This window comes from Bos javanicus, chromosome 1, assembly GCF_032452875.1.
Source record: "Bos javanicus breed banteng chromosome 1, ARS-OSU_banteng_1.0, whole genome shotgun sequence".
Classification (NCBI taxonomy): Eukaryota; Metazoa; Chordata; class Mammalia; order Artiodactyla; family Bovidae; genus Bos; species Bos javanicus.
Window position 1 is genome coordinate 4,090,142 of NC_083868.1, and position 13,239 is coordinate 4,103,380.

General features: G+C 37.5%; 1 protein-coding gene across 2 annotated transcripts in view; it reads left to right on the forward strand.

The window, feature by feature from the left end:
• SCAF4 (SR-related CTD associated factor 4) overlaps window positions 1-13,239 on the forward strand; it is a 61,427-nt gene that overhangs the window by 11,824 nt on the left and 36,364 nt on the right. For both annotated transcript variants that reach the window (XM_061415499.1, XM_061415528.1), the window contains exons 2-4: window positions 10,908-10,991; window positions 11,522-11,566; window positions 12,770-12,931. In XM_061415499.1, coding sequence (XP_061271483.1) covers window positions 10,908-10,991; window positions 11,522-11,566; window positions 12,770-12,931 — 291 coding nt within the window. The remainder of the gene's footprint in view (window positions 1-10,907; window positions 10,992-11,521; window positions 11,567-12,769; window positions 12,932-13,239) is intronic.

Genomic DNA, 13,239 nt, shown 5'->3' on the forward strand with positions numbered 1-13,239 from the left:
GGGGTTAAAAGGCCTGACAGCGGGGGTGCAGCAGCCTTGGTTCTAAAGTAAAAAGTTTAATTGAAAGGTAGACCCTTGTAAATTGTAAGGGAGTTAGTCTTACATGAAGAATAAATTAGGGCATACTTTGTGGAGTGAGTCATCAGAAATTAACTGCTTAGAAAATTAGTTCTGGCAGCGGCAAATGGTAACAGAATTAGGGATTGGTGATATAATTAAATAGGGAGGAAGTTTAAACTACTGTTTGCTATATTACTATATTCTATTTTCATAATGCACACAGAAACATAAATAGTTAACTTGAAAGTGGTTTCATACATAATTTAACAGTATATGTTTGTGTTTATTTGTGTGTATTTTGTAAAGCATTTCCCTTGGTTCTGGAACCAGGAGAAAATTTGGTGAGTTTGTGGGTAAGTGTAGTAAGGTAAAGAAGTGTAGAAAGGAGTAAGTATGAAAAATTTTAAGACTCTTTAAACTTGAGAATAGTATATGCATCTTTGCTGTTTGTAAAAATACCTGGTTTATAACCTTATGGGGAAATAAGTAGAACTGATTTGTAGTGTTTAAGTAAAGACCCTGCTCCATAGGAGCAGAGGAACTGTGTAGTTTCTTTTTTCCCATCTAAAGAGCCATGTAAATTTGCCCTGTTATTAGACATACTGTATATTAGTGCCAGACCTGTCTTATCTCCATACATTCCTTTAACCAGGTGGAAAATTGATTAAATATTTGGGTTTCAAAGGATTTGACTCTCTGGAAAGTAAATATAACTTACATGGGAGTAAATTCCTGGGTTGGGAAGATCCTGTGGAGAAGGAAATGGCAACCCACTCCAGTGTTCTTGCTTTGGAAATCCCATGGGCAGAAGAGCCTGGAGGGCTACAGTACATGGGGTCATAAGAGTCAGACACAAGTTAGTGACTAAAACAAAACAACAAAAATCATATATCAGTAGTTAAAGGGATGCTTTCTTTAATGCACAGAGGTCAAAAAATATACTTAAGTGATTTTTCAGTTTTGGGTTTTATGCACAAAGACTTCAGATATAAAGATTTTAAATGGCAGATTTTATGTTTATTTTAAAAATTTTGTTTTAGCAGTTTGAAAAGTTAAATTAAAGATTTATAAGGCATTAATTTAAACATATGTGTTAACTTCAAAGATATGGTTTACTCCACAGACAATTCGTACTTGGTAATGATGGTCCTATACATTTACAGTCAACTTGGAGAAATGCATTTCTGTGTCTCAGGCACAAATGTAAAGTTTTCCATTTTTAACCCATGATTTTAATTTATTTATTTTTGAACTAATGCAAATTAGGTAAATTTAAGTAAGAAGATATCCCACCAAATATCTTTAACATTTTAGAGTATGTCAGTCTTTTTTTCCCCTTCCACTTGTGTTTGGATATGGTTACCAGATCTTTTTGATAACATGAATTACTTTCTGATTTTAAAAGCCATCTTGGGAATTTGGGGAACATCTGATTTAGATAAATTTCTAAAAATGGAATTGTTGGTTTAAAAGATACGGACTTTTTGAGTTCTTGATATATATAGCTTTAGATTTCTCTCTGAAATTGAAACTTGCCCGTTAGTTCTCATCAGCAGAGTGCTTTCTTTGCTTTTTGCTAATCTACACTCATGCCCATTAGATACCTAAGTGAACTGTTATCTCATTGTCTTAATTTGTACTTTTTTGACTATTGGTAAGACTGAACATTTTTTTCCATGTTTATTAATTAGTTTCTGGCTCTATTTGTTATACTTTGTACAGTTTCCAGTTTTATTGTTTTTCTTAGTGTTTGTTATTAACTCATGCACAGTATTCTGCTTTAGGGTAGAGTGGTATAATGGTACTTGTCTAACATGCTTGGCTTGCAGCTCTTCTTTCCTTCCCTGCGCTGCACCCACCCCCCACCCGCCGCCCCCCGCTCTCTCTCTCAGTCTCTTTGTCTCATATACATTCACACGGTCACATTAAGTGCCCAGTATTAAAGAATTAGCTCAGACAAAGTTTTGGTAAAGGCATAAAATGAAATGCCAGTTAAGAAGAGACTAAACTATCTCTTACCTGATTGTTCTAGCACTATTTTATAGAGCTGTCTTCAGGCTATAATTAGAGGGACAAAGCATCTTTGTGGAGATGATTTTAAGATTTCCCCCCTACGTTTTCTTTTGTTAAATTTAATGTGTGCTTTTATAAAGTATATTTTATCAGTAAACATTTAAGTTAAGTTGGCTTTAACTCTTGATTTGGTTGAAGCCAATGTATCAGATTTGATGAGACAGATGAACAAAAGAGGGAGGGAGATTGTAGACTTGAACACTTTGATAACTTGATCTGTCAGAAGGGAGATTTGAGTACCAGCCTGTTACTGTGAGTATGTGTATGTATTTTTGGAAGCATCCAAATTTTTTTTTTAAACTTTGTAATTAATTATTAATAATAGGAGCTTAAGGCAGAATTTGTCATCACGGGCATCATAATAGCAAAGGAAAGGAATACTAGATATCTTAAAGTATAATTCATTATAGTAAGTTTAAGAGGATAAGATGGGATAAGTACACCATTGAAAGAGATTCTGCCTAGAGATTTCTAGTCACTTGGAGCTAGAACAGATTCTCACAGACCAATTAAACATTTTTCTTTCATAAGAAAGAAAATGTGTTTCATCTAGTGAGGACTGCATATATTTCAGATATTTGTCATGATTTCATCTTGAATAAATTAGAAAAAATATTGATAAGTTGAGAGTATTGTTAAGTGAATTTTATCTAACTGGCAGGGTCCACAGAATATTAGATAAAGTCTTCCTACAAGTTGCAAGTATCAGTTCAGTTCAGTCTCTCAGTCGCGTCCGACTCTTTGCGACCCCATGAATTGCAGCACGCCAGGCCTCCCTGTCCATCACCAACTCCCGGAGTTCACTCAGACTCACGTCCATCGAGTCGGTGATACCTTCCAGCCATCTCATCCTCTGTTGTCCCCTTTTCCTCCTGCCCCCAATCCCTCCCAGCATCAGAGTCTTTTCCAATGAGTCAACTCTTCGCAATCTTGATTCCAGCTTTTGCTTCTTCCAGTCCAGTGTTTCTCATGATGTACTCTGCAGATAAGTTAAATAAGCAGGGTGACAATATACAGCCTTGACGTACTCCTTTTCCTATTTGGAACCAGTCTGTTGTTCCATGTCCAGTTCTAACTGTTGCTTCCTGACCTGCATACAGGTTTCTCAAGATGCAGGTCAGGTGGTAGTTTCAAGTATAGGTCTTTCTAATTTTTAAAAAACCGTGGTGTTGAAAAAAGCCATCTATATAGCAGATTCATGAAAGTTACAAACTAATTGGAATAGCTGCTACGTTGAAAACAGAAAGTGATTTCTAGACTACCTAAGTAGATTGAAGGACTGTCAGAAACCAACATAAAATCAACATGAAGTTCTAGTTCTGATGAAGATTGCAGTGAAACAGTCTGAGGGTTTTAATTGGTTATAAATATGAGTTAATAATGAATTGAGCACTATATATTTAAACTGCACTGGATCTTCATTGCTTCATTGGCTTTCCCTAGTTGTGGTGAGGGAGGGCTACTGTTTATTGCGGAACGTGGGCCTCTCATTGCAATGGCTTCTCTTGTTGTGGAGCACAGGCTTTTGGGATCTTTCAAGACCAGGGATTGAGCCCATGACCCCTCCATTGGTAGGGAGACTCCTATCCACTGGACCACCAGGAAAGCCCCAACTATTTAACTTATATGCAGAGTACATCATGAGAAACGCTGGGCTGGAAGAAACACAAGCTGAAATCAAGATTGCCGGGAGAAATATCAATAACCTCAGATATGCAAATGACACCACCCTTAGGGCAGAAAGTGAAGAGGAACTAAAAAGCCTCTTGATGAAAGTGAAAGAGGAGAGTGGAAAAGTCGGCTTAAAGCTCAACATTCAGAAAACGAAGATGGCATCTGGTCCCATCACTTCATGGGAAATAGATGGGGAAACAGTGGAAACAGTGTCAGACTTTATTTTGGGGTGCTCCAAAATCACTGCAGATGGTGACTGCAGCCATGAAATTAAAAGACACTTACTCCTTGGAAGGAAAGTTATGACCAACCTAGATAGCATATTCAAAAGCAGAGACAGTACTTTGCCAACAAAGGTCCGTCTAGTCAAGGCTATGGTTTTTCCTGTGGTCATGTATGGATGTGAGAGTTGGACTGTGAAGAAAGCTGAGCGCCGAAGAATTGATGCTTTTGAACTGTGGTGTTGGAGAAGACTCTTGAGAGTCCCTTGGACTGCAAGGAGATCCAACCAGTCCATCCTAAAGGAGATCAGTCCTAGGTGTTCATTGGAAGGACTGATGCTGAAGCTGAAACTCCTGTACTTTGGCCACCTCATGTGAAGAGTTGACTCATTGGAAAAGACTGATGTTGGGAGGGATTGGGGGCAGGAGGAAAAGGGGGCAACAGAAGATGAGATGGCTGGAAGGTATCACCGACTCGATGGATGTGAGTCTGAGTGAACTCTGGAAGTTGGTGATGGACAGGGAGGCCTGGCGTGCTGCGATTCATGGGGTCGCAGAGTCGGACACGGCTGAGCGACTGAACTGAACTGAACTGAACTGAAGCAGTATTTTAAAATTTAATAATAATAGATGATCTCCCCTACCCTAGAGTGACCATGTTCTGAATCCTAGAACCTGAGAATGTGTTACCTTACTTGGCAGAGAGACTTTGCAGATGTGAATAAGGGTTTGAGTTGAGTTAATTGTCCCATGTTATCTGGGTGAACCCAGTGTAACCCCAAGGGTCCTTAAAATGAGAGACATGAAAGTCAGAGAAAGTGAGGTACAGTGAAAGCAGAGGCTAAGGAAGGACAGACGATGCTATGCTGCCAGCTTTGAAGATGAAAGAGCCAAAGGAATTTAGGCACCCTTTGGCTAGAAAAGGAAAGAAATAGATTTTGACCTAGAGTGCCCAGAAGGAAGGCGGCCCTACCAATGCCTTGATTTCAGACTAATGAGGTTGTGAATTCCACAGTGTTGTTTTAAGCTACTGAGTTTGTGGTAATGTGTTCCTGCAAGAAGAGGAAACTGATACAAAAGACAACCCACTAGATTCCACAGGAATATATCCAGGCCCTCTTTATTTTGTTTTATCATACTTTTAAAAGGAATTAGCCATTATAGTCAGATCTAGAAATCATATCATTTGGCTAATAGTTGAAGCCGATAAGAAAACATGCTTAGTTATGTTTATTTTCTCACATGAGAAAGATCACTATTGTTCTGTGCTCCAGAGGCAGAACTAGAGCAGGAAAAGGGAGGGAAGGTTATCAGAAGGGAGATTTGGGGTCAGTACAAAGATGACAGCTGTAACCGTTGGAGCTGATTAGTTATGAGTTAGTAACCCTGTGAACTAATATGGGACCTGCCAGATATATTGTGAAAGCAGTTCTGAATTTAGTATGAATACTAGATTAGGTAGTAGGTGCTATACAGCTGCAGAAGTCTTTGATACTGCTGTGTTTTCAGTATAGAGAAAATTTCTCCAAATGCAGCACTTGAATAGTAGATGTAACACAATAAAGTTTTTATGCTAAGCCATAATAAAAAATTGGGCTTCCCTGGTGGCTCACATGGTAAAGAATCCACCTGCAAATGCAGGAGACCTAGGTTCAATCCCTGGGTCGGAAAGATCCCCTGAAAGGAATGGATACCCACTCCGGTATTCTTGCCTGAAGAATTCCATGGACAGAGAAGCCTGGCAGGCTACAGTTCATGGGTCAGTAAGAGTTGGACACAACTGAACCACTAACGCCTTCAGTTTCACGACAAAAACTTAAACTTGAGATCTGTGTTAAGATTCCCAGGGCATTATGTACTTCTTTTTACCGAGCCATTTATGTGTCAGATCTAGGCCAAGAGATTTATATATACATTATCTCATTTAATCCTAACAGTTTTATGAAAGTGAAGTCGCTCAGTTGTGTCCGACTCTTTGCAGTGCCATGGACTGCAGCCCACCAGGCTCCTCCGCCCATGGGATTCTCCAGGCAAGAATACTGGAGTGGGTTACCATTTCCTGCCATCTTCCCGACCTTGGGATCGAGCCCAGGTCTCCCGCATTGCAGGCAGATGCTTTAACCTCTGAGCCACCAGGGAAGCCCAACAGTTTTATGAAGTGAATTGAATATTACTAATCCTCTTTTTCATACATCATTGAAATTCAGAAAAGTTTTAACTAAACTTGTCAAAGTTTATGCAGTCAATAAATAGTAGAGTATCATGTTATTTTGACTAACCCTCAAACCCTGTGAATTCTATAAGTGTGATGGGCCAAATTTAAAATTGTTCTTTATTGATAATAGGAATCATTGTGAGTGATTTTTTTTTCATAATTTTTAGAATACTTTGTATATCAGGCACCCAGCAGAACAGGGTTCATGTTTAGTTTTTCTAATAGTTATTCAACTGATGACAACAAAAAAAACCAAACTTGTGTCTATTGCTAGCAAATATGTTTTTCTTACTAAGGCTTTCTAAGGAGGTTTTGTACCTTTTAGGGCGAACTGCTGCTATTATCCTCTATAACAGAATTGCATCATTTTCTGTGGGTGCGTTGACACTTTTTGTTTTTGGACAGATCACATTAATTCTGAATGCAGATGTGTAGTAGCAAAGAGAGCCCTGCACCTAGTGATGTTTATTGAGCATTTGCCCAGTTGCAGATGATAGTACTAGTCATTCAGTTTAGTCGCTCAGTCGTGTCTGACTCTTTGCAACCCCATGGACTGCAGCATGCTAGGCTTCCCTGTCTGTCACCAACACCCGGAGCTTGCTCAAACTCATGTCCATGCCATTGAATGGCATCGGTGATGCCATTCAACCAGCTCATCCTCTGTCATCCCCTTCTCCTTCTGCCTTCAATCTTTCCCAGCATCAGGGTCTTTTCAGATGAGTCAGTTCTTCGCATGAAGTGGCCAAAGTATTAGAGTTTCAGCTTCAGTATCAGTCTTTCCAGTGAACACTCAGGACTGATTTCCTTTAGGATGGACTGGTTGGATTTCCTTGCAGTCCAAGGGACTCTCAAGAGTCTTCTCCAACACCACAGTTCAAAAGCATCAATTCTTCAGCACTCAGCTTTCTTCACAGTCCAACTCTCACATCCATACATGACTACTGGAAAAACCATAGCCTTGACTAAGTGGACCTTTGTTAGCAAAATAATATCTTTGCTTTTTAATATGCTGTCTAGGTTGGTCATAACTTTTCTTCAAAGGAGCAAGCGTCTTTTAATTTCATGGCTGCAGTCACCATCTGCAGTGATTTTGGAGTCCAAGAAAAGAAAGTCTCTCACTGTTTCCATTATTTCTCCATCTGTTTGTCATGAATTGATGGGCCTGGATGCCATAATCTGAGGTTTTTCAATGTTAAGTGTAAGCCAGCTTTTTCACTCTTCCTCTTTCACTTTTGGGCTTCCCTTGTGGCTCAGCTGGTAACGAATCTGCCTACAATGTGGTAGACCTGGGTTTGATCCCTGGGTTGGGAAGATCCCCTGGAGGAGGGAAAGGCTACCCACTCCAGTATTCTGGCCTGGAGAATTCCATGGACAGAGGAGCCTGGCAGGCTACAGTCCATGGGGTCGCAAAGAGTTGGATACTACTGAGCGACTTTCACTTTCATCAAGAGGCTCTTCGGGTCCTCTTTGCTTTCTGCCATAAGGGTGGTATCATCTGTATATCTGAGGTTATTGATATTTCTCCCGGCAGTCTTGATTCCAGTTTGTGCTTCATCCAGCCTGGCATTTTACATGATGGAATGTTAGTCAAGCCATATGAAAAAAACTAAAGCAGTAAAGGTTTAGTTTCTGGTGTTTGTCCTGGTGTTCCTTTGTGTCGCCCCCTTTTCTGTGCTACATTGAAATATTTGGTATACTGTAGTTAGTTGTATCTTTGTTCCCTTCTTACTCGTCTTCCTGGTTTTGATTCTGTAACCTCTCAGTTTCTAGAAGGACCTCTGCTTTTTCAAGATCCATATTCCAGTGTGCTGAAATCTCTGCCTGGATTTTCAGTAGGCATCCCAAGTTAAATTCAGTATGTCTCATCGTTATCCCTGAACCAATGCAATATATATAGAGAGAGATGAGCACAGATGCCTACTTGGTATTTTGCCTGCATTCTCCATCAGAGTTAATGGTCTTTGCATGTATTTACAACAAGCAGCATTGTATAAGGAGTTGACTATATGGTTTATCCAGTAGTCATGTATGGATGTGAGAGTTGGACTATAAAGAAAGCTGAGTGCTGAAGAATTGATGCTTTTGAACTGTGGTGTTGGGAGAATACTCCTGAGAGTCCCTTGGACTGCAAGGAGATCCAACCAGTCCATCCTAAAGGAAATCAGTCCTGAGTAATCATGGGAAGGACTGATGCTGAAGCTGAAACTCCAGTACTTTGGCCACCTGATGCAAAGAACTGACTCACTGGAAAAGACCCTAATACTGGGAAAGATTGAAGGCAGAAGGAGAAGAGGACAACAGAGAATGAGATGGTTGGATGGCATCACTGACTCAATGGACATGAGTTTGAGCAAGCTCCGGGAGTTGGTGATGGACAGGGAGGCCTGGCATGCTGCAGTCATGGGGTCGCAGAGTTGGATACGACTGAGCGACTGAACTGAACTGATAATCTTAAGGATTGTGAGCTTTACAATCAACAAATTCTAGTCCAGACACATTCCCTGGGAATCATTTGAAAGCAGATGTAATCCTTTTTGGTATCGGCTCAAAACAGCTGTGACAATCTATGTTAATTGTTAATATGATTAAATAAGATGATGTACCACCTTATACTTAGGCACTTAGTGTTGATTCAAAATCAACTTCCTTTTGTCTTGAGTTGTGCCTTCTTTAGTGGAATAAATACCCTTCCTCTGTCTGTCTCTTAAATGGTAGCACTTAAATGCTCTCTTGCTGGTTTATTGCCTGAGTGATAGTTATACTGCTATATGGTATAGTCTGTACTTTAATTTTTTAAGATAAATGATTTAAATATAAACTAGAGCATTTCATCAGAAGATAGCACTAATCTGTCTTGTCTCCTCAGTTGGCTGGGGTTTTTTGTGTGTGTTGTTGTTGTTTTTTAATATGGGGAGTTCCTTACTGTAGAAATAATCAAGAATGTGGGACATTAAATGAATATTCGTGCTGGCTTAGGCTTCAGAGAAATACGATTCTCTAAGCTTTTAATGGCCAGAAAAGTAGTTCTCGCTGTTACTCATTCTTGAGATCGTGTATAAACTCTTTTTGTATCCAGTTTCTCTGCTTTAAGATCCAGAAAAGGAAATAGAACTGTAGTAATAAATAACTGTTTCAATAGATTTTGTAACTTAGAAATGGGCAGAATATGCCCTTTTATAAACTGTGTGCTGCATACATTTTTCAGTTTGTATTGGAGTTGAAATACTTTAAATCGTTTCTTAGTTTCTCATTGGTTTATATAGTTTTAAAGATTACTGTCTCTAGTTGTTTTTCAATTAGTGAGCATTTATTTTCACGGAGAATTTTTATTTTGTTGGAAATAAAGAATAATGACCCGAATTAGATAATGCCTTTTTAAAAAAATCAGTCTTTGTGTTAGTATCTTTGTTTTTCCCATTCTCTGTGTTTTAGTATTGTTGTTCTTGTTCAGTCCTAAGTCATGTCCAACTCTTTGTGACCCCATGAGCTGCAGCATGCCAGGCTTCTGTGTCCTTCACGATCTCCCGGAGTTTACTCAAATTCATCTTAGTATCATTTATCAAAAAATTCTACCTTTCTCTGCTTAAACAAAGTACGTTTTTAGTTCTTATATTGATCATATCTTGCATTGCATACTTTTTTAAAAAATTACTGTTACCACTATCTATAGTCCCATTGTGTCTGTAGTTTTGAAAAACTGCAAAAACTCTGTTGCCAGAGTATTTTGTTGACAGGTAGGGCTATTTATTCTGGAAAAGGAGACTTGTTCTTTAGGGTACCTTTTTAGTAGGTGTCCAGTAAAGATAGTCTGTGTCTTAGGGGTTCCATATTTGAAATTCCAGCATTAGTTGGAGAGAAATGGAAATATGATTCATGTAAGACTGATAATGCTTAGAAGGCCCTGAAACTTATTTCAAAATGTATTTTTAGAAGAATATGTATGCTTATGGTTAAAACAAAAACAAGATTTTAAGAAACTAGATATAAGCTTCTTCTTAATGTCAGAATTTTATCTTTATTACTCTTTATGGGCTCTCATTATATTTTGGTTGGGTTTAAATTTTAGGGGAAAGGAGTGTGCCTGTGTGGTTTCATCTCCTGGGACTCCCTGATTGTTGGATTTACTGTAGTGAAATTTGTTAAATACGGTGTCATTTTTATTCCTGACTAATCAAGAAATTGTGAATTCAAGTTTTATAATGACGTGTTAAGTTTCTTACCTGATGTAATACATGTGTATCTCCAAATGAACATCAGAATTATTTGAAGTCCTGCAAAATCTCAGTGAGGTTGGATTTGAAATATTAAATATTGAGTCACAGTATTGCCATTTTCAGTATAGGAACATGGTGTGTTTGTTTCCATTCAAATCAGTTTTGAGTTCTTCAGTAGGGTTTTGTAAATTTTCTGTTATAGATTTTGTCAATTTTTTTTTACCTTTTCCCCCTTTTTTGCTGATTTTAGCATAATCTTTTCCCATTCTGTTTTCAAAGTGGTGATGCTAGTATGTAAGAAAGCTCTTGGTTTTTCTTTACCAGACAAATTATTAAACCTAGTTTTAGAAATTTTATTATTCTTTTAGTTACAAATATATTTGTTGAAATGAAGGGTAAACCTCTAATTTTACTTTTAATTAAAACTTTTTTCCTTTTTTTTTTTTAAAGCTCTTTTCACTTATGGATATGAAACCTCCCATCTCTCGAGCCAAGATGATTCTCATCACGAAAGCTGCTATTAAAGCTATAAAGGTAAGAGTAAAAGAAATATATTAATTTGGAAGGTGTTTTTTAAAATGTTGAAAATATTATTGTTAAATTTGAGGTTTCATATTGTGAAGTAGTTCAGGCCTAAGTCAAAGAGCACTAACCAGGTTTTGCTGAAAGTACATAATAACAACTGTATGATGTGTCTACATTGTAACATATTTCAAAATCTGTTACGTTGTATTTCCTCTTTATATTTTTTAACTTTATTGAGGTATAGTTGACAGATTTAGTAGTAGGTAATAGAGCACGGTTTGATGCACATGTACGTTGTGAAATGATTACCTTACACTAATTGACACATCCATCACCTCACGTAATTACCTTGTTTATGTGTGGTTAAGAATTTTTTGAGTTGTTGACTATGGATTATTTACTAGGGTTCGTTCAGTATTACCTTGAGAATTATTCAAATTGTACAAATTTTGAGGTTTTAGGTATTTTCTAATTATAGGAAATGTATTGAAGAGAAAAGTGTGTTAGCTGGATAATGATATTCTTTTTGTTCTTTTCAGCTTTATAAGCATGTGGTTCAAATAGTAGAAAAGTTCATCAAAAAGGTAACTATCCATTTTATTATTACCTCATTTTAGTTATGATCAGTATTGTAATGTACTTTGTGAGTTGTAATTTGAATAATTACTTCTAAAGTCACTCTACAGAAAAGTTGTCACTGGAAGTCTTGTTTTTTTGTTTCATAACAAAACGAAAATATATAGCAGTACTGTTGATTGAGTACTTACTATGAGTCAGGATTCGAAATAGTTTTTTGTCTGCTCGAGCCTTCTCTCCCCATTGCCCTGATGACTCTTTTGACTTTTAACTTATCTTGTAGTACTTCAAATGAAATCACTGTGGTGTTTTCAACTTCCCTTTCTCCCATCATAATTAAACCACTTTTCACTTCTACAGTTATATGTTGTTTGATAACATATGTAACATTAGCACATGTCTATGTCAGTAAAGGACTGAGAAAGGAGACTTAGACATCATTGTCTTCTCCCCCAACCTAGAGCTGTACCTTTTTTTTTTTTTTTTTTAACTGTTTTGGCCATGCCACGTGGCTTGCAGAATCTTAGTTCCCCGACCAGGGATCAAGCTGTGCCCCCTGCATTGGAAATATGGAGTCTGTTTTCCTTAGTATAAATTTCTAGAAATAGGGTTGTTGGATCAAACAAGGCTTTGTGTTTATTGCTAAATTATTTTTCATAAAGGTTGTACCACCAGAAATGTTTGCAGGTGTCTATCTATTCATTTTATCTTGTCAGTTTGTAAGGCCAAGAATGACTTTGCCTTTTGGGTTTTGTTTCTCTGATACTGTACTTTAATAGAATTGAAATTAATATTTTGGTTAAAATTGGCTTTTTGATAATTTTAAAAGTTAAAAGTTATTTTTTGAGCAGGATGAATGAGAGTAGATTTTTCCATAATAAGTAGATCTGTATGGAGGTGGCTTAGGCATTGATAAAGTAATGCTGATTCTAGGAAGTTGGAAGTGGGGGAGGACAGAGGGATCAGAAAAAAGTAAAATATTGGGAGTCTGAAACATCAAGAGAATGGTAGTTCTCTACAGACCTGTGGGAATCTTGACAGGCTAGCCAATAAGAGAATTTAACATTTAAGTAGTTAATTACTTAAATTAATAACTTTAGTTATTTCTGTAGAAATAACCTTGAATATATAGTTTCATAAGAGTGAGATTAATGGGTGTCAAATTGTGATTTACTTTTCTTGTATTGACTTTACATCTTTAATCTTTGTAGTGTAAACCAGAATACAAGGTTCCAGGATTATATGTAATCGACTCAATTGTGCGACAGTCTCGTCATCAGTTTGGAACTGATAAAGATGTTTTTGGGCCAAGATTCTCTAAAAACATAACTGCCACATTCCAATATCTGTATCTTTGTCCATCTGAAGATAAGGTATAGTTTATAATTTTTAAATTAAACTTGTATTCTTACTCTATTCTTAAATGTATATTAGGTATTTAAAGCCTACTGTATTATTAGAAAGGTAATCACATAGTGATCTCTGTGAACTTGAAACAAAACCCAGTTTTTTTCTATAGTAGTCATATCTATTTTCTTGTGAAGTCCTTCAGAAATGTTGTACTTTTGAAATACAAAAGGAGCATCAGTTCAGTTCAGTCGCTCAGTCGTGTCTGACTCTTCGAAACCCCATGAGTCGCAGCACACCAGGCCTCCCTGTCCATCACCAACTCCCGGAGTTC